This window comes from Pieris brassicae, chromosome 6 (genome assembly GCF_905147105.1).
Source record: "Pieris brassicae chromosome 6, ilPieBrab1.1, whole genome shotgun sequence".
Lineage (NCBI taxonomy): Eukaryota > Metazoa > Arthropoda > Insecta > Lepidoptera > Pieridae > Pieris > Pieris brassicae.
The window spans coordinates 8,847,878-8,870,181 of record NC_059670.1 but is presented as its reverse complement, the minus strand read 5'-3'; the positions used below and the strand labels follow the sequence as shown (position 1 = coordinate 8,870,181).

The 22,304-nt window shown below is 38.6% G+C and overlaps 1 protein-coding gene across 5 annotated transcripts in view; it reads right to left on the bottom strand.

Annotated features, from left to right (window-relative positions):
- The window catches only part of LOC123710828, a 90,896-nt gene that overhangs the window by 17,678 nt on the left and 50,914 nt on the right, over positions 1–22,304 (bottom strand). For 4 of the 5 annotated variants that reach the window (XM_045663070.1, XM_045663071.1, XM_045663073.1 and 1 more), the window contains 41 exons: positions 21,791–22,126; positions 21,097–21,702; positions 20,371–20,997; positions 19,968–20,276; positions 19,389–19,715; positions 18,971–19,270; positions 18,450–18,755; positions 17,744–18,379; positions 17,342–17,656; positions 16,932–17,258; positions 16,553–16,852; positions 16,165–16,470; positions 15,455–16,087; positions 15,056–15,376; positions 14,613–14,933; positions 14,152–14,454; positions 13,627–13,935; positions 12,249–13,514; positions 11,860–12,159; positions 11,467–11,772; positions 10,746–11,378; positions 10,010–10,639; positions 9,600–9,914; positions 8,582–9,511; positions 8,192–8,506; positions 7,399–7,734; positions 7,032–7,331; positions 6,566–6,871; positions 5,856–6,488; positions 5,448–5,756; positions 4,998–5,327; positions 4,624–4,923; positions 4,240–4,542; positions 3,847–4,164; positions 3,452–3,772; positions 3,041–3,340; positions 2,620–2,952; positions 2,230–2,529; positions 1,806–2,114; positions 447–1,718; positions 68–370 (listed from right to left, as the gene is read on the bottom strand). The exons of the other annotated variant lie outside the window; for it this stretch is intronic. In XM_045663070.1, coding sequence (XP_045519026.1) covers positions 68–370; positions 447–1,718; positions 1,806–2,114; positions 2,230–2,529; positions 2,620–2,952; positions 3,041–3,340; positions 3,452–3,772; positions 3,847–4,164; positions 4,240–4,542; positions 4,624–4,923; positions 4,998–5,327; positions 5,448–5,756; positions 5,856–6,488; positions 6,566–6,871; positions 7,032–7,331; positions 7,399–7,734; positions 8,192–8,506; positions 8,582–9,511; positions 9,600–9,914; positions 10,010–10,639; positions 10,746–11,378; positions 11,467–11,772; positions 11,860–12,159; positions 12,249–13,514; positions 13,627–13,935; positions 14,152–14,454; positions 14,613–14,933; positions 15,056–15,376; positions 15,455–16,087; positions 16,165–16,470; positions 16,553–16,852; positions 16,932–17,258; positions 17,342–17,656; positions 17,744–18,379; positions 18,450–18,755; positions 18,971–19,270; positions 19,389–19,715; positions 19,968–20,276; positions 20,371–20,997; positions 21,097–21,702; positions 21,791–22,126 — 17,550 coding nt within the window. The remainder of the gene's footprint in view (positions 1–67; positions 371–446; positions 1,719–1,805; positions 2,115–2,229; positions 2,530–2,619; positions 2,953–3,040; positions 3,341–3,451; positions 3,773–3,846; positions 4,165–4,239; positions 4,543–4,623; positions 4,924–4,997; positions 5,328–5,447; positions 5,757–5,855; positions 6,489–6,565; positions 6,872–7,031; positions 7,332–7,398; positions 7,735–8,191; positions 8,507–8,581; positions 9,512–9,599; positions 9,915–10,009; positions 10,640–10,745; positions 11,379–11,466; positions 11,773–11,859; positions 12,160–12,248; positions 13,515–13,626; positions 13,936–14,151; positions 14,455–14,612; positions 14,934–15,055; positions 15,377–15,454; positions 16,088–16,164; positions 16,471–16,552; positions 16,853–16,931; positions 17,259–17,341; positions 17,657–17,743; positions 18,380–18,449; positions 18,756–18,970; positions 19,271–19,388; positions 19,716–19,967; positions 20,277–20,370; positions 20,998–21,096; positions 21,703–21,790; positions 22,127–22,304) is intronic. 5 annotated transcript variants of the gene reach the window in all.

The window sequence follows — 22,304 nt, the reverse complement described above, 5'->3', positions numbered from 1 at the left end:
GAAAGAAATAGTCATTTTAATCAAACAGTACTTTATACATTTTTAGTTTAAGAATAAATATACATACTTTCTATAGTCAGACATTGTGTAAAGGCGTCGCCGGTCATGCGTATTGGACAACTGCACACGGCAACATGATTGTAGACATTACAGTCAGCATTTACCCCGCACATGTCACGACACGGATCTACACATTTTTGTCTCAAACACGTCTTGTCATTAGAGCAGTCAGTGCTAAGAACACATTCTGGTCTGCACCCAAAGTAAGGGTCGCCATGGTACTCCGCTATGCACGTACATTCACCATTATTGCATACGGCGTTCGGACCACAAGGTGAAGGATTGCAAGGATCTAATTCTTGTAGTTGTTCTAAAATTAAATAAGTTATTAAAGGTATCAATCAATATGGATTCCAACATATCTTTAATTGCTTATAATATCTTACCTTCTATTTGAATAGTGCAATGCGTAAAGGGATCTCCTTTGTAACCTTGTGGACATAAGCAAACTGGCACGTGATTCACAACATTACAGATTGCCTGTAATCCGCAGGATCCAAAGCAAGGGTTCTGACATTTCATATTCAGACATGCTTCGTTGCTGTTACAATCAGTGTTTATTATACATTCTGGCCTACAGTTCGGTGGACTAGCGATAAATCCGACTTTGCAGGAACAAGTGGCTATGCCACCCAAATTACGACATTCAGCATTAGGTCCACACGGAGATGATAAACATGGATCTAATGGCGAACTTAAAACTGGTTCCACTTTAAGTACAAAACAAATTGAGAATGGATCTCCAGTGTAACCTTGCTTACAAGAACATATAGGATTGTGATTGATCACTCGGCAATCGGAGTTTAGACCGCAACCTCTAGGACAAGGTGATACGCATTTAAGATTGTCACACACCTTGTCGAGAGAACATTCTGCATTTGAAACGCACTCAGGTCTGCAATTAGGTGGTGATCCTTGGTATCCGGCTAAGCACGTACAGACAGCAATGTTATCTCGCGAATTGCATTTACTGTTTGCCCCACAAGGTGATGGATTACATGGTTCTGATAATTCCGTTTGAGGTCTAAAGCTACATATTTTGTATGGATCTCCAAGGTATTGTTCTGTACATACGCAGTTCGGTATGTGACTCGTTACATAACATTGAGCATTTATACCACAGGTTCCTGGACACGGATCAAAGCATTTATTTTGCTTGCATGCTTGGTTTGAAGGGCAATCAGAGTTTAATAAGCATTCAGGTTTGCACGACACGTATGGGTCTCCAAAGTATCCCGAAATGCATACACAAGAGCCGACATTATTACTTTCTCTACATTCAGCATTGCTTCCACAAGGTGAGGGTAGACATGGCGTAAGCTGCTCTACAATTGTTGGTTCTGTTTGAATGCTGCATTGAATGAATGGATCACCGGAATGACCGTTTTGGCAAATACACATCGGTGTATGGCTGACTACTCTACACTCAGCATTGATTCCACAAGCGCCCTCACATGGGTTACGGCATTTTCTATTGATACAGGACAAATTTGTAGAGCATTCTGTATTACTGGTACATTCAGGTCGGCATGCCGGTGGTGCACCGATGTAATCTGGCAAACATTTGCAATTTGCATCATCGCCAACCTCAATACACTGTGAGTTCGGTCCGCAAGGGGATGGAAGACATGGATTTACTTTGACTGGAGGTGCTGCACCTGCATATGGGAGAAAAGTATATTTATTAGCTTTAATACTTCGTTCATCTTACACGACATAAATGTAACGTTTTTCATAATACTTACGTATTGGCTGACAAAGTGTAAATGGATCACCAGAAAAACCGGGTAAACAGGTGCAAACAGGGTTGTGATTGATAACTATGCAGTTACTATATTGACCACAGGCTCCCGGACAAGGGTCAATACATTTTTGGTTTGAACAAGCTTGGTTAAGACGACAGTCTGAGCTAAGTGTACATTCTGGCCGACAATTGGGTGGTGAACCTGTATAGCCCTGTACACAAACGCAGACAGCGTGACCGTTTATTTCCCGACATTGACTGTAGGGTCCACATGGGGAAGGGCTACATAAATTAATTGGTGTCTCCATTTCTGAAAGTGAATAATGATATTACTGCTAGTCTCTTGTGGAAAGGAAACGCTTATTGTATTGTTTGTATTTAAGTGGTCGTGTCGTCAAATTAATATAACACTTAACTAAACATACCTCTAATTACACTGCAATAATGGAATGGGTCACCCTTAGTTCCAGAAGGGCAAGAACAAGCAGGAATGTGATTAATAACTTCACACGTAGCATTGTTACCGCAAGTGCCAAGGCAGGGATCTACACATTTATTGTTTACGCAGGCTTTATTTCGCTCACAATCTATATTAAGAACGCATTCGGGTTTGCAGCCTATGTAAGGGTCTCCGAAATATTCAGGTAAACATGAACATTGACCATTGTTACACAAAGCATTTGCCCCACATGGTGTCGGTGAGCATAGATTCACAATGTCCGGTTCTGAAATTATTTTTCATTGAATAAATTGGTATAAATATGGTGAGAAATTATGTGACATAAAATTACATTTCAAATTTGTATTTTTTATACCTGCTAATTGTAAAATACATTTTGAGAATGGATCACCAGTATATCCCGGTACACATGAGCATATTGGCAGATGTTTATTGACATTGCATTGTGCGTTAATACCACAAGCGCCCGGACAAGGATCTTCACACTTATTATTGATACATGCGCTGACTGCGTTACATTCAGAACTGACAGTGCATTCTGGTCGGCATCGTGGTGGTGTGCCTAAATAGTTTGGTAAACAAGTACAGCGGACGTTCTGGTTATATTCCTGGCACTGCGAATTAGGTCCACATGGTGACGGGAAGCATGGATTTCGACTCGGTTCTCGTTGTGGTTCTGATAACGCAACTGGGAACAAAATTATTAATTAAGCTTATGTATGTTTGTTATTTTAAATTTTTACACTCTCATAGTAAAGAAAATGAAGTAAGTTTACCTGGCATGCAGTAGGAAAATGGATCTCCAGTAAATTGTTCTTGGCACGAGCAAATCGGATTATGAGATATCACTCGACATTTAGCATTTCGCCCACATTGATCCCGACAAGGATCCACACATTTTTGATTAATACATGCCTTATCACTTAAACATTCGCTATTTATTGTACATTCAGGTCGGCAACTAGGCGGTGATCCTATGTAACTTTCAAGACAACTGCATATAGCTTGTGAGTTTATTTCTCGACATTGACTATTTGGACCGCAAGGAGATGGAGTGCACGGTGTTACTTTTACATCTATAAGAAGAAAAAAAATTGCAAATATTTATTGTATTGTATTGTAAATTGTATATTCAGGACTCAAATTAATTGATTAAATTATAAAACGAAAGCTATACTTTTACATACCTTCAACTTTTTGTCTGCAATATGTGTATGGATCGCCATCGAGACCAGGGGGACAGTAACACGACGGAATGTGATTTACAACTTGACATATTCCATTTGGTGCACAAACTCCAGGACAGGGATCTTGGCATTTATTTTGCATACAAGCAAGAGTTGGGCTACAATCAGTATTCAAGACACATTCTGGTCGACATTCCTCGTATGGATTACCAATGTAAGTATCAAAACATTTACATGCCCCGGCACCATTTCTTTCGATACATTCAGCATTTAAGCCACAAGGGGAAGGCTCACAAGGGGAGTTATATTCTATGACAGAATCTAAAAAAGCAATTTTTAAGATAATTTTATGTACGAAAACGTTAAAAAACAATAAACCCAGTTTAAAAAAATACCTCTTATTGGGTTGCACGATATAAGTGGATCTCCAGTTTGTCCATACGGACATGTGCAAATTAATCCATGACTGACAATCGCACAATCTGCATTGTAGCCACAGCTCCCTGGACATGGATCTTTGCATTCCTGATTAACGCATACTAGATTTGATGGGCATTCAGAGTTGCTTATACATTCTGGGTGACAATTGGGTGGCGCTCCCATGAATTTTGACATGCAAGTGCATGACGGAGCTTCCCCTATAACTTTACAAATTGAATGTGGCCCACAAGGTGATGGTGTGCAGGGGTCCACAGGTGGCAGGGGCGTAGATACTTAAAAAATAAAGATTGATTTAATAACAAGAACTTCATTTATCAATAATGTACCAGATATGGTCAGAAACTTACCAATTGATATACAGTGAGTAAATGGGTCTCCTGTGTATTGAGGTGGACACGAACAAACGGGATTGTGATTAATAACTTCGCATCTAGCATCATATCCGCATGTACCAAGGCATGGATTGATACATTTATGGTTATTGCATGCCTGGTTCGATGCGCACTCTGAACTTAAAGTACATTCCGGTCGACAGGATGGCGGGCTTCCAATGTAAGTTGGTAAACATGAGCATGTCGATTGACTGTTCACAGCTCTGCATTGGCTATTTGGCCCACATGGATTTGGGTTGCATGGTTGTACTTCAATGACTAAAAGCATTATTAAAATGATTTATTAACATTTCAGCAATCTCTGGAAAGACTGAAATATACGATTTTTTGTGATCTCACCTTCCGTTCTATGACATTCGATAAAAGCATTTCCAGTAGTGCCCGTGGGACAAGAACATATAGGAATATGGTTGAAAACATTGCATTCCGCACTCGAAGCACACATATCGGGACATGGATTAATACATTTATTACGAGAACAGACTTTATCTGATGCACATTCCATGCTCGTGATACATTCAGGTTTACAACCAAAATATGGATCGCCAAAATATTCATTTATGCACGTGCAGATACCATTAAGGCATTGTGCATTAAATCCACAAGGAGATGGATTACAAAGATCTTGTGGTGTTTCATCTAAAAATAAATAGTAAATTATTAATACTTATTACGATTACAACAAGAGATTTAAAACGTAACTAGATACTTGCCTCTTATAGGTTCTACTACAATGCAACGAGTGAAAGGATCTCCTGTTAATGCTTGGGGACATGTGCAAGCTGGAAGATGGTTAAATACTGAACATTCCGCGTTTAAGCCACAACTGCCTGGACACGGATCAATGCATTTCATATGGATACACGCCTTATTAGAAGGACAATCCTGGCTTATTGCACACTCCGGCCTGCAATTCGGTGGTGCTCCTTCAAAGTTTGGCAAGCAACTACATACTGGTGAATCATTACGATTCATACAAACTGTATTATCGCCACAAGGATTTGGCACACATGGGTCTCTGTGTTGTGCAACTTCATTTGTCACTAAAAAAAAAATAAATTTATGGAATACAATTTGTTCATTGAAAATTCTTGTTTTTTTGTCGAACTGCGAAGGATTTTACAAACTTTGGAGGTCAAGTTTAAAATAAAATGGGGTTGTACCTTGTAAGTAGCATCTAGTGAATGGGTCACCAGTGTGTTGAGGATTACACGTGCATATTGGACTATGAGTTATCACTCTGCATTCAGCGTTGAGGCCGCAATGCCCAGGACAAGGGTTTATGCATTTGAGGTTAACACAGGCTTTGTCTGGAGAACATTCTGAACTAGCTGTACATTCGGGACGACAGCCAGGTGGCGCCCCGATATAGTTCGGCAAACAGGAGCATACGCTTTGACCATTTACTGGACGGCATATACTATTGGGCCCACAGGGGTTTGGAACGCACGGTGTGGGTTCTTTTATTTCTTCTGAAATAATAGGTAAACATTTAATGCAAAAAAATTATCAGATATCAAATAAATACTCATAATAAATCACAATTAATGCATTAAAAATATACTGCTTACCTTTTTGAATAATACATTGTCGATAGGGATCACCTGTATAGCCAGGTGGACAATTACATGATGCCAAATGATTCACCACTGAACAGAAAGCCATAAATGAACAAGTACCGGGACAGGGGTCTTGGCATTTATTACGTATGCAAGTTTTATCTGGTGTACAATCTGTATTTAGAGTACATTCAGGGCGACAGCCTTCGTACGGATTTCCTATATAATTAGATAGACAAGAGCAAGATCCGGCGGTCCCTTGCTCTTTGCAAATAGCATTAGCGCCACATGGAGATGGCTCGCAAGGGGAAGTTCTTTCTGGTTCAACATTTATTTGTAAATAGCAATTAGTGAACGGGTCACCAGTGTGACTTGCTTCACAGAAACACATTGGAGAATGGCTGATTGTTTTACATTGTGCGTTAAAACCGCAAGCGTTTAAGCAAGCATCTTGGCATTTCTGATTAAAGCAAGCTTTGTTCGTTGGGCATTCGCTGTTGCTTATACATTCTGGTTTACAGTAAGGAGGCGAGCCAAAGAAGTTTGGTGAACATGCACAAGATGGTGCTCCAGAAACTTCTTTACAGATTGCGTTAGGCCCACATGGGGAAGGTGTGCATGGAGCAGCTTCCGCTAAAGCAGGTCCTAGAAAAATTATGAAAAATATTACATGTGTCCATTTCGTGTAAATACGATTTTCTTTAAAATTATTAAACACTTACTAAACGGAGTACAGCGTATGAAGGGGTCTCCTGTGTATTTCGGAGGACACGAGCAAATTGGGTTATGTTTTACAACTTGACACATGGCTTCCGCGCCACAGGAGCCTTTGCAAGGGTTTATACATTTTTGATTAGAACAGGCTAAGTTAAGAGGGCAATCTGAGCTAACTGCACATTCGGGTCGACACAAGGGTGGGCTTCCGATATATCCCGCCACACAAGAGCATACAGCTTGTCCGTTTATTTCCCGACATTGACTATTAGGCCCACAAGGGGAAGGGAGGCATGGGTTTGTTTTCACTGGAACTGAAAATGGAAAATGCTTAAATTTAACAGTGCATATGATGCTTCAGAATTAATTTTTTTTGTAACTGTGTCGTGATAATTTGTTTTGTCTAATAGGCAAGAAATTTCTGATCACTTATTATAAATTAGTATACTTCATTTGTATCCTTGAAATTCTTACCTTGTATATTTTCACATCCGTAGAATGCATTACCAGTCATTCCATGAGGACAACTGCACATAGGCACGTGATTTATGACTTCGCAAATAGCCGTTAACGAACATGTGTTTGCACACGGATCAACACATTTATTCTTTACACATGCCTTGTTTCGTGCACAATCTGTGCTTAAAACGCATTCAGGCCGGCATCCAAAGTAAGGATCGCCTTGATAGCCCTCAACACACGTACAGCTTCCTTCATTACAAATAGCATTTGTACCGCATGGTGAAGGATTACAGGCATCGGTGATATCGTTCACTAAAATTAATATTACATTGTAATCACATTTTGATACATTTACAGTATTTCAAAAAAATGAACTTACCAGGTGTTAATTGAGGGTTACACGCAGTAAAAGCATCCCCAACATAACCATCAGTACAAGTGCACATTGGTGTATGTCTGGTAACAGTGCATATGGCGTTTATACCACATGCGCCTAAACAGGGATCTTGGCATTTTTGTTGTATACACGCCTTAGAGGTTGGACATTCCGAATTCAATAAGCATTCTGGTCTGCAGTTTGGAGGGCTTCCAACAAAACGTTGCATGCAAGTACAAGAAGGTACATTTCCAACCTCTTTACATATTGAATTTGGTCCACAGGGGGATGGTACGCAAGGATTACCGTAAGGTTCTAAGACAGCATTTGCTGTAGGTGCTGCAAAATAAATAATTAAATAATGAATACCGAAAAAACAGTGCAGCAGGTCTTAGAATAATTATATATTTTTGTGTCTCATTTTCCATCGCTTTAAACGACAGCTTACGTTGTAAAAATGCCCGTCGGAAAACATTGGAATTATGCAGGAAATGGGATATTAGTTAAAAAAACGACTACATGTATATAACAATTGTGTGCAGTACTGTCATAATAACTACCAAGTAAAAAATATTTGACGTCATTTCGGAGTTGAAATTTAAATTTCGTATTAACACCAACATTTCTTACTAATAGCGATGGAAGTAAGAAAATTAACCAGACAAGATAATTGTTATTGCAATATGTGGCTCGAGCTTTATATCAATTTAAATTTGATTTTTATTATATTTAAAAATAAATGTACAAGCAACCTAAGAATAAAGGTAATTTACAATAGTTATAAAAATTGTCTTACGTGGCAAAGGACTACATCTAGTGAATGGATCTCCTGTGTAAAATTGCTTACAGTAGCAAATAGGATTGTGATTAATAACTCTACAATCTGCATTCACTCCACAAGTGTCTTTACATGGTTCGACACATTTTTTATTTATACACGCCTTTTCTTTTGGACATTCAGAACTGATAACACATTCAGGGTGACAACCAGGCGGTGTTCCAATAAATTCCGGCATACATGAACAAACAGCTTGTTGATTGACCTCCTGACATCGACTGTTTGGCCCACATGGAGAGGGATTGCAAACATTCAGCGTAGTTAATTCATCTCCTAAAAAGAAACAATTATTTGTAATAATTTCTTAATGTTGAGGAAATTAGAAATATATAAAAATGTTGTACTTACTCTGAGCTACACAATATCTGAATGGATCGCCTGAAAATCCTTGTGGGCAAGAGCATGATGGTGCGTGATTTATTACTTGGCAAATTGCATTAGGTGCGCATGAACCATCACAAGGATCGTGACATTTCTTCTGCAAACATGCCTTGTTTAGAGGGCAATCTGAATTTATGATACATTCGGGTCTACATCCTTCGTACGGGTTTCCATAAAAGTCTGGCAAACATGTACAGGAACCGGCACCCTTGAACTCCTTACAAACAGCATTTGCTCCACAAGGCGACGGCTGACATGGCGTTGTAATTTCTTCAATAGCCTCTCTCCTATGGCATTCTATAAAAGGATCCCCAGTATATTCAGGTAAACAGGCACATGATGGTGAATGGCTTATAACGTGACAGTCAGTATTCAAACCACACGATCCAATACATGGATCAACACACTTTTCGTTGATGCAAGCGAGATGTGTTGGACATTCAGAATTACTTATGCATTCGGGTTTACAATGTGGTGGCGTCCCAAAATATTCAGGCTGACACGAACAAGATGGCGAGTCCGAAATTTGTTTACATATGCTATTCGGTCCACACGGCGAAGGTAAGCATGGATTCTGTTGTTCTGGAATAAACTCTTGCAAGAAACATCGTACAAACGGATTGCCTGTATATCTTAGAGGGCAAGAACAAATAGGATTATGATTAATAACTTGACATTTTGCTCCAACTCCACACGCTCCTTCACATGGTTTAGTGCATTTTCTATTTGAACAAGCTTCATCAGGCAGACAGTCTGTATTTACTACACATTCCGGTCTACACGATGGTGGCATTCCGATAAAACCTTCTAAGCATGAGCAAACAGGCTGTTTATTAATATCGCGACATTGACTGTTTGGACCACAAGGTGACGGATTACAAGGTTGATGAGGAACAGCTAAAATTAAAAATAAAATACTGTAATTGTTAGGAAAAAAAAAGGGGTACACCTTCAGCATTAAGGCATATCCAAATTGTGTGCTTACCTTCTATGGGGGAACACTTTACAAAAGCATTTCCAAACATGTTTTCTGGACATCTGCACATCGGTATATGATTTGTTACTTCACATATTGCATTTGTTGCACACACTTGTGCATTGCAGGGATTAACGCATTTGTTTTTGTGACATGCTTTATTCCTATCACAGTCTGAGCTGAGCACGCATTCTGGTCGACATTCGAAGTAGGGATCGCCACGGAATTCAGGTAAACAGAAACATTCGCCGCTGTTACATACAGCATTAGGCCCGCAAGGTGATGGATCACAAGGATCTATTATATCATGTATTACTTCTGCAACTAAAATACGATTTTGTTAATGTCAATTAATAAAACAAATTATATGAAATATAAATTAATTAATAAATTTAAACCATATTATTTAATACATTTACCTTGTGGTTTACATTCCGTGAATGCATCTCCAACGAAGTTAACAAGGCAAGTACACATAGGAGAGTGATTCTTTACAGTACATTGCGCATTTATACCACATGATCCAGGACACGGATCTTTACATTTCTGATTGATACATGCTAAGTTACTAGAACAATCAGAATTGATAACACATTCTGGTCTACAATTTGGTGGAGAACCGATATAGTCTGGTAAACAAGTGCATGAGGGTATACTACCAATTTCTAAACATTGGCTGAATGGACCACATGGGGATGGTGAACAAGGATTTTTGGTTGTATCTTCAACTGCATGCAAGATTATTGGATAACATCGACTGAAAGGATCTCCAGTATATTTATCTTTGCAAGTGCATATTGGACTGTGGTTTATAGTACGACATTTTGCATTCAGCCCACACTGTCCCAAGCAAGGGTCTAGACATTTTTGACCAAAACAAGCTTTATCACTCGAACATTCTGCACTAATTACACATTCAGGGCGACAATTAGGTGGCGATCCACGATATTCCGGATTACAACTACATATAGCTTGTTCATTTTTAACTTTGCAAATACCATTAGGACCACAAGGTGAAGGTGAGCATGGATTTGTTATCACTTCAATTTCTGAAAAAGAAATATCTGCATTTATTCAAACAATATCATATGACTTATTTGGTATATTATTAATTTTGAATAATGATAAATCAATATTTAAAAAAGAGCTTTATACCTTGTTTGTAAATACAATTTCTGAAGGGATCACCGGTGTAGCCTGGCAGACAGGTGCAAAGCGGAGCGTGATTCACAGTGTGACATTGCGCATTGAGGCCACATGTCCCTAGACAGGGGTCTTGACATTTGCTTTGTTGACAAACTTTATCAGAAGGACAGTCAGTATTGACCGCGCATTCTGGTCGACATCCCTCATATGGGTTTCCAAAATATCCCGTCAGACACGAACAAGAACCGACATTGTTACGCTGTTTACAAATAGCATTACTACCGCACGGTGATGGTGTACAGGGCGAAGATTGTTCAATAGCTATACTTGTAACTTTACAGGAAACAAATGGATCTCCATTATATCCAACAGGGCAAACACAAGTTGGAGTATGACTGACTACACGGCATTCTGCTAAGGAACCGCATGCACTCAGACAAGGGTCACCACATTTATTATTATTACATGCCATGTTACTGGGGCATTCACTATTGCTGGTACATTCCGGACGGCAGTTAGGAGGCAATCCAATAAATTCATTCGCGCAAGAACACGAAGGTGATCCATTTACTTCTTGACATATTGCATTTGGACCACATGGTGACGGAATACAAGGGTTTATATAAGTCGGTATTTCCAAAGCTGAAATATATAATTATATATAAGTAAGGATTGTGTCATAGCAATGTTATAGTTAATGATGGTAATTCACTGATGTTAAAGTACTTACGCTTCGGAATACATCTACTGAAGGGATCTCCTGTTAAATCATTGGGGCAGGAGCATAAAGGATTATGATTTACTACTTCGCACATAGCATTGAAACCACAGGCGCCAACACAGGGATTTATGCATTTATAATTACTGCATGCTTTATTTAATGGACACTCTCCACTGGTGGTACATTCTGGCCTACAAGTTGGTGGGTTTCCGAAGTAACCAGAAATACAAGAACAAACTGCTACATTGTTCACTTCACGGCACTGACTATTTGGTCCGCATGGACTCGGATTGCATGGAATAGTAGATAATGCAGCTGAAAAGGTTATGGTATATTTAAAAAACGGTAAAATAAATTAAGGTAATATTTAATAATAATTGGTTAAAGTGATATGATAATTACCTTGAACATGATTGCAGGATACGAATGCATTCCCAGAGAAGCCTGACATACAACTACACATTGGTATATGATTGATTACTTCACATACTGCGTTCAAGCCGCATGTTTCAGGGCATGGGTTAAAGCATTTCTTTTTGAGACAGATTTGATTTCTTTGACAGTCAGAACTTGTAATACATTCAGGTCTGCAACCTACGTAAGGATCTCCATGATAGTCTGGCATACACGAGCACTCTCCGTTTTCACAAATTGAATTGGACCCACACGGCGAAGGGTTGCATAAATCAGCTTCTATAGGCTCTAAAAAATAAAAAAATTATCTTATAATTCGTTCACTTAATAATATTAACTTAGTTGAACTGAAGAAGAATAAAAAATGCAGTATATACCTCGTAGTGGTTGTAAGTGACATGATGTAAACGAATCCCCTGCATAGCCATCTAAGCATGTGCAGATCGACAAATGTTTATTGACAGTGCATTTGGCATTTTGTCCACAAGAACCAGGACAGGGATCTATACATTTCTCATTTATACAGGCTAGAGAACTTATACAATCCTCATTAGTTACACACTCTGGCCTACAGTTAGGAGGGCTACCTAAATATCCCGCAGTACATGAACATGAAGCTTGTCCAAAAATTACTCGGCATTCCGCGTTTGCACCGCACGGACTTGAAATACATGGATCTTTGCTTTTATCTAGTTGTGCTACTTCGACTGGTTTTTTGTAGCACCTTGTGAATGGATCTCCGGTGAAACCTTGAATACAGCTACATATTGCATTATGGTGTATCACCCGACATTCTGACTTCACACCGCAAGTATCGGGACAAGGGTTTATACATTTCTGGTTAAAACACGCTAAATTTGAGGAGCATTCAGAATTAATCAAACATTCAGGTCTACAATTAGGCGGCTCACCAACGAAGTTGATCAAACAACTACAGTCTGCTTGGTTATTTATATTCTTACATTGGCTGTATGGGCCGCACGGGTTTGGTTGGCAAATGGCAGTTGTTATTGCTGTGATTGGAACTAGATTGCATCGTCTATTTGGGTCACCTGTATATCCATTAATACAAGCACACGTGGGTGAATGGTTGATTGTAGTACACTCCGCGTTTATTCCACAGGCTCCTGGACATGGGTCTTGACATTTATTACCCACGCATGCCTTATTACCGGGACAATCTGAGTCACTAACACATTCGGGTCTGCAGCCTTCGTAAGGGTTTCCAAAGAAGCCTTCGTTGCAAGTGCATGATCCGACTCGATTTTGCTCCCTACATGCGGCGTTTGGCCCACATGGTGATGGAAAACATGGATTTAATACTTCAACTGTAGTATGTATGATACACCTGGTAAAGGGATCTCCTCCATAACCTTGAGGGCAGACACACATTGCAGCGTGACTTACAACATGACACTCTGAGTTCTCTCCACAGACTTCTGTGCATGGATCTTGACATTTCTGATTTCTGCAAGCTAAGTGAGGTGCGCACTCACTGTTACTAATACATTCTGGTCTACAATAAGGAGGTTGGCCGTTAAAACCAGGCATGCAACTACACGAAGGACTATCATTTGTTTCGTGACAAATTGAGTTTGGACCGCAGGGAGATGGTTGGCAGGGATTGACAACCACAGGTGAACCTGAAAAATAATGTCTATTGTCATCTTCGTTTAATTTTTTTTATATTTTCTTAGATTATTGTGTTTTGCTGGATCGCTAAAATAAAAATCTAAAATTAACATTTATACTCACTGAGCACAAGATTACACTGCACAAACGGATCACCAGAGTATCGGTTTGGACAAGCACATACTGGATTGTGATTGATAACTTCACAAGTAGCTCTTATTCCACATACTCCAATGCAAGGATTAATACACTTTTGGTTCATACAAGCTTGGTTTAATGCACATTCTGAGTTCCCGGTACATTCTGGTCTACATGCTGGTGGGACACCCAAATATGTTGGCAGACACGAACAAACGGCCTGATTATTTAACACTCTACACTGACTGTTTGGCCCACAAATTGCAGTGTTACAAGGATTTTCTATACGCTGGGCTGTAATTATAACTTATTATTAATATATCCATTCAATTTTATTATTTGCAAAGAATACAAGAAATATTAACAATCGTAGTAGTCACTTTTCGACTAATAAATTTAGAGATTTTTGGGTATTTAAAGGAAATATATCATAATATAAAATTCAGAAACATTAAATAGAATATATTAGTCAAACACCCCTATAATAATTTAAATAATAATGACACGAACCTTTAAATGGATTGCACGCAATAAATGCGTTGCCAGTATGACCTGTAGTACAACTACACATGGGAATATGATTGACTACTTGGCAAATTGCATTTAATCCACAAGCATCTATACAAGGATTGACACATTTCTTTTGAACGCAGGCTTTGTTACTCTCACAATCCGTGCTTACTACGCATTCGGGACGACAACTGAAGTACGGATCTCCGTTATAATCTTGTAAGCATTGACAATGGCCATTAATACATTCAGCATTTGATCCACATCGCACATTCGAACATGAATCAGTTACTGTTGCTTCGACTGTAAAGAAATTGTTATCTGTTTCAATTGTAGAATAAAATTTGAATACACTATATTATTAGTTACAAAAGCGATTTCTGAAAGTAAAGATGATATACTTGTCAAATGCTATTTAAATTCACATAAAACTTGTATCGTTTTACCGAAAATACACTTACCTTGTAATGGTTGAGGTCTGCAATTTGTGAATGGATCTCCTATATAACCAGTAAGACATGAGCATATCGGAATGTGGTTAAGAACGTGACACGTTGCAGATAACCCACAAGAACCGGGACAAGGGTCTCGGCATTTTGAGTTGATACAAGCGCGGTCACTGGCACAGTCTGCGTGTATCGTGCACTCTGGTCTGCAGTTAGGTGGATTACCGATGAATTCGGATAAACATGAACACGATGGTGAAGTGCCAATTTTCCTACACACTGAATTAGGTCCACATGGAGACGGTACGCAAGGGTCACTGGTCTCTTGATATGATACTAAAACATATCAGTCATTATAAATCTATACTGATATATATCGCACCTTATTTTTTTAAAATTATAAATGTTAATATTTCATCCACAAATAAATATTGGAAAAGATTTTATGAAATACTTACCAGGTGTAGAAAAGGTACAAATGGTAAATGGATCTCCTGTATAAGACCTCTTGCAGGAACAAATAGGGCTATGATTGATAACTTTGCAGTTAGCGTTAATGCCGCAAGCATTAACGCATGGATTAATACATTTATTGTTTATGCAAGCCATGTCATGTTGACATTCTGAACTTGCAACACATTCTGGACGACAGTTTGGTGGAGTTCCAATGTAATCTTGTAAACATGAGCATACGGCTTGATTATTGATGGCTTTACATTGGCTATTAGGTCCACATGGCGAAGGATAACAAATATCGGTGGGTTCCACCGGTAGAGGTTCTGAAAATTATAATGAATGTTTAATTAATCTTAATATTGTATAACTGATTGAAATTATAAAAATAAGTTTTTACCCACCTTGGAAAACACAGTTTCTAAATGGATCCCCAGTATAGCCGCTGATACAGGTGCATAATGGTGCGTGATTGACTACTTGACACAGGGCATTTGAGCCGCAGCTGCCAGGACAGGGATCGATACACTTATTGTTGGCACAAGCTTTATTACTTGGGCAGTCCGTATTCACAACACATTCAGGTCGGCATCCTTCATATGGATTTCCAATATAACCATCAACACAGACGCAGGACCCGGCATTATTCTTCTCTTTACAAATAGCATTAAACCCACACGGTGAAGGCGAACATGGAGTTGTAATAATTTCTTCACGTAACGGTTCTATAATACATCTGAAGAATGGGTCACCTGTATAGCCGTAAGTACATATGCAGTTTGGCGAATGACTGACTACTCTACATTCTGCGTTGCTCCCACATGCTCCTTCACATGGATTAATACATTTCATATTGACACAGGACATCTGTGTGGAGCATTCTTCATTGCTTGAACATTCGGGTCGGCAATATGGTGGTTGTCCATGGTAATTTTCAAGGCACGTGCAAGATGGTACTTCGTTGATAATTTTACAAATTGAATTAGGACCACATGGTGAAGGCGAACAAACATCAATTTGCTTTTGCGGTTTTTCCGCTGAAATAAAAAAAAAATAACGTAATAACGTGGAAATAAAATGAATAAAAAAGATTTTTTTTGTTGTTAATACATACGAAGTTTGAAGCATCGAGAAAATGGATTTCCAGAGAACATAGATGGGCAGGAACATATAGGACTATGGTTTACAACTTGACATTCAGCATCTACTCCACAAGCACCAACACATGGGTTCGTACATCTCTGGTTACTACACGCCTGATTCAAGGGACACTCGGCAGATATTGTGCATTCTGGTCGACAGGCTGGTGGACTGCCAAAGAAGTTAGGATTGCAGGAGCATACGGCTTGACCATTTAAAATGCGACATTGGCTATTAGGGCCGCATGGAGATGGCCGACAAGGATTTATGTTGTTCGGTTCTACAATAGATAAAACATAATTAATACGTAAATTATCAATAAAAATATATAATACAAATAAACGTTTGGTGTTTAAACTTACCCGATACTGAATGGCATTCTATAAAGGCATTTCCTATCATGCGCTGGGGGCAGCTACACATAGGAATATGATTAACAACATTACATATTGCATTTGAAGCGCAAGTTCCCGGACACGGATCTGTACATTTATTTCTAATGCAAGCCTTGGTGCGATCACAGTCTGTGCTTAAAGTACACTCAGGACGACAACCACTGTATGGATCTCCATGGAATTCCGGAAGGCAACTGCATTTACCATTGTAACATTGTGCATTAGTTCCACAAGGCGTTGGATTACACGGATCAATTTCTATAGGAACTGTGAAAAAATTTGAATATTAATGAATACAGAATAATAAAATATACGTATACAATTTTTCAAAGAATAAAAAAATTACCATCTTGTGGAGCCGGATTGCACTGAGTAAAGGCATTTCCAGTGTAACCATCTCGGCAATTACAAATTGATATGTGATTTTTAACAAAACAATCTGCATTTATGCCACAAGAACCTGGGCACGGGTCTTGGCACTTTTGACTTATGCAAGCAAGGTGACCAGAACAATCTTCGTTTATTGTACATTCTGGTCTACAATTAGGTGGGCTGCCCTCGTATAGTGGCAAACATGAACAAATCGGAAGGTCATTGTTATTTTTACATAGAGAATTGGGTCCACACGGTGAAGGTTCGCAGGGATCCCGGACAGGAAGAATATCTACTGAAGCTAAAACGTTAAGAAATTTTTAAAAAATAAGGTAATTAATATATCGTTTAAGCCAAATTTCAATTACAATATAGTATACGTACCAATCAATTTATAGCACCGGGAAAATGGATCTCCAGTATAGGATAGTGAACAAGTGCAGATTGGACTATGATTAATTACTTTGCAATCAGTATTTTGTCCGCAGGGACCAGGGCACGTTGAAACACATTTTAGATTTTTGCATGTTTTGTCTGTAGGACATTCTGCATTTATAACACATTCCGGTTTACAATTAGGTGGCGATCCATAATATTCGGGCAAACAAGAGCATACACTTTGTTCATTTAATGTCCTACATTGACTATTTGGACCACATGGTGACGGTTGACAAGGATTACTTGGGATCATATCACGAACTGTAAGGAGAAAAAATAATAAAATTTATTGAAATATAAAAATAATATAGCCGTTTAGAATAATGTGACAAAGTATTCAATACTTACTGCTTAATATACAATGCCTGAATGGGTCTCCAGAATATTGCGGAAGGCATGTACATATAGGCGAGTGATTAACAACTTGACAATCCGCATTAATAGCACAAGTACCAGGACATGGATCAACACATTTGTTTTTGGTACACGCCTTGTTGCTTGGACAGTCGGAGTTAACTATACACTCAGGTCGACAAGCTTCATACGGATCTCCAAAGTAACCTTTTAGACATATACAAGCTCCTGTCCCACTACGCGTAATACATTCAGCATTTGATCCACAAGGTGATGGCGAACATGGATTTATTTCTTCAACAAAAGCCAATGCAGTCAAGGTGCATTTTACTGCGGCGTCTCCAGTATATCCGTCTGGGCATATACAAAGAGCTGAATGACTTACAACACGACATTCCGAATTCGTTCCACATGCTTGATTACAAGGATTTTGACATTTTCTGTTTATACAAGCTTGAAGTGGTGAGCATTCAGTGTTAGAGATGCACTCGGGGCGGCAGTTTGGTGGAGAGCCAATGAAGTTGGGCAAACACTGACATGATGCAGTTGCCGTTGCTGTTTCCTGGCATACAGAGTTCGGACCACACGGTGATGGCTGACAAGGATTGGTTTTTGTTGGCTCAAAGAGAGCTGTGGAAAAAAGTAAAGATAAATTCACTGTTGCATGTATGTACCTTTATAAATCCAAAAATAAACTTACGCATATTTATACATCTGGTAAAAGGATCCCCTGTATATCCAGATGGACAGATACAAATAGGGTTGTGATTTATCACTTGGCATTTGGCTCCAACACCACATACACCTTCACAAGGGTTGATACATTTTTGGTTACTACAAGCCCTGTTTAGTGTGCAGTCAGCACTACTAACACATTCCGGACGACATGATGGAGGCGCCCCTTGGTAACCGGACATACAGGAGCATATGGCTTGTTGGTTGTGTTCCGTACAACGGCTGTAAGGTCCGCAGGGACTGGGCTCGCAAGGGTTAGTCATCACAGCTTCTGTAAGGATGGTAAAGACATATATGTATACGATTGTACATCGTAAATATTTATATACACATGTTAAACATAAATTGTTTTTGGTTGGAACCTCAGAAGCTACTTGCATTAGAAATATTAATAATTATTAAACCAACAAGAAATATAATTTTTTGTCATGTTTTTATACATAAACAAAAATATAAACATTATAATTTTTACTTTAGTGTACAAACCTCGCATTGGAGAACATCGCAAAAATGCATTTCCTGTCATTTTGGGAGGGCACGTACAAATAGCCATATGTTTCATCACATTACAAACCGCATCTAAGCCACAAGTATTATTACACGGATTGACACACCGATTTCTAACACATGCTTTATCCATGGGACATTCTGAACTGATTGTACATTCAGGTCGGCATTCAAAGTATGGATCATAACTATATTCAAGTAGGCAGGTACAAATACCATTATTGCACATCGCGTTTGCACCGCAAGGTGACGGATTACAAGGGTCACGCGGTGATGCTTCTGAAAATAATAAAATATTTTGAAAAAATGAGTCTCACTTACTGAAAATCTGTATCAACTAGAGTTCATATAAAGTACATATAACTAAGAAAAGTATAAGAATAATATTGGAACATACCTTGATGGAGTTTTAAGACACAACTTTGGAACGGATCTCCGATATATCCCTCTATGCATGTACAAATTGATATATGATTCTGAACTCGACACTGAGCATTCAATCCACAGGACCCAGGACATGGGTCAACACATTTTTCATTAATACAAGCCTTGTTACTAACACAATCTGTGTTAATCGTGCACTCAGGGCGGCAATTAGGTGGACTACCAATGTATTGCGGTAAACAAGAACAGGACGGTGAATTGTTCGTATCACGACATTGAGAAAAAGGACCACATGGATTCGGTACGCATGGATTTGTGTGTACAACGATCGTTTCCGTAACTGCAAATAAGATGACTGTGATAAGTATATAGATCTCGGGAATACAGCATTAGAAATCCTCAAAAGGATTATAACTCTTAGAATAAAATATATAAAACATTATTGTATTATGTGCATCTAAACTAGTGTTTTTTTATTATGTATATAAAAAGTAAATAAAGCAAGTTCAATTTTAGTATTAAATAATCGACTTTGTAATTATTTCTAAAATCTTCATCAGATCATAAATTTTTATAAAAAAATATTGTTTACCTCTATAACACCTATTAAACGGATCTCCTGTATACTGAGATGTACAGGAACAAATGGGGCTATGGTTTATAACTTTGCATTCTGCATCAATGCCACAAACTCCATCGCATGGGTTTTTACACCTTTCATTTATGCATGCTTGATGTTGTGAACATTCTGAACTAATAAGACATTCTGGTCTACAAGATGGTGGAGAGCCCAAATAATTAACTCTACAGGTGCAGATGGCTTGATTGTTGGCCTCCTTACAAATACTATTAGGACCACAAGGTGAAGGAGTACAAGGATTCCTTTGAGGCAAGAGTTCATCTGAAACAGTTTATGAATGTTATACTATTGCCATAATTTTATTCTCTAAAGAAAAAAGGAAAAATAGACAAATTAGTATTGGATATAAACGTACCATTAAGTTTCACGATACATTCTTGATACGGACTCCCAACAAAACCAGGTAGACACTCGCATTTAGGTGAATGATTTATAACATTACAGATGGCGTTTAGTCCACAAACATTATTACAGGGGTTTTGACATTTGTTTTGAATACAGGCCAAATTAGATGCGCAGTCTGAATTTACAATACATTCTGGGCGACAACCCTCGTAGGGGTTTCCTATGTACTCAGGTAAACACACACATGATCCAGCACCGTTGAATTCCTTACATAAAGCGTTGGGACCACAAGGAGACGGCGAACATGGTGTAAGTGGTACATCTATCACAATACAATTTATAAATGAATCACCAGTAAAACCAGGTGGGCAGTAACACTGAGGTGCGTGGCTCACGACCTTGCATTCAGCACCGGATCCACATGACCCTGGACAAGGATCTTTACACTTTTCGTTAATACAGGCTAATTCATTAGGGCATTCGGAATTTGCAATACATTCTGGTTTACAATTTGGTGGACTTCCTGTATATTCATCAAGACATGCACACGACGGCGATCCATTGATTTCTTTGCAAATTGCATTTGGACCACAAGGTGATGGCTGACATGGATTAACGTAAGGCGGTTCTTCATTTTCTATAAAAAATAAACAAAAATAAATTGTAGACTTTGTTTTGAAACAAGAGATGTATACATCAAAGATATATAGGTAGATAGATCAATGAGAATTCTTACCTTTTTGTATACATTTACTGAACGGATCACCTGTGAATCCTGTAGGACATGAACATATGGGATTGTGATTAATTACTTGACAAATAGCTCCAAGGCCACAATTTCCTTTACATGGATCAATACATTTTTGACCAGAGCAGGCTCTATTAAGAGAACATTCAGAGCTAGTAACACATTCGGGTCTGCATGTTGGTGGGGCATCTTTAAATCCAGGTAGACATGTGCAAATGGCTTGACCGTTAACTTCTCTACATTGACTGTTAGGTCCACATGGAGATGGATGACAGGGGTTTACGTTTTCAATAATTGTTATAGGTTTACAATCTACAAACGCATTTCCTGTGTGATTCGGCAAACATGTACACATCGGTACGTGATTAATGACGTTGCATATAGCCTGACGACCACATGTATTTATGCATGGATTAACACATTTCTTTTTGAAACATGCTTTATCGTGAGAGCAGTCGCTGCTTACGAGACATTCCGGTCTGCAACCGATATATGGATCACCTTGGTAATCAAGTATACAAGTACATTTGCCTTCGTCACATTCAGCGTTTGGACCACATGGTGATGGATTACATAGGTCCAATTCCGTAATTTCTGTGGAAGATTAACATTATTTAGAATCGGTTTTACAGAATTAATACTTTTTTTATTAAATTTAAGTCAAGTTTAATTATTATCTTACCGTCTCTTTCAATGTCTGGTTGACATTGAATGAATGGATCTCCTTTGTATTTATCTAAACAACTACACTGCGCGATGTGATGGAATACTCTACATTGTGCATTTAATCCACATGAGCCTAAACATGGATCTCTACATTTCTCATTAATGCACGCTTGATCACTAGCGCATTCAGAATTAATAGTACACTCAGGTCTGCAATTAGGAGGGGTTCCGATGTAATTCGTTTCGCATGCACAAGACGGTGCACCTCCAACGTTGCGACATATTGCATAGAGACCACACGGCGATGGTAAGCATGGATCTGAAGATTGTGACTGTTCTGGCTGTGACGAAACTGTAAGAAGTATTAATCAATTATTAAAAAAAACCTTCTTTAACGCATAATATATACATAATTTATTACATTGTGAATTGTAGACTAAACCTAACGTCGTTAATTTGATTCTGTTTTATTGTTAAAAAACACAACAATGAGATTATTTAATACGTTTTCTCTATATACTATATTTATT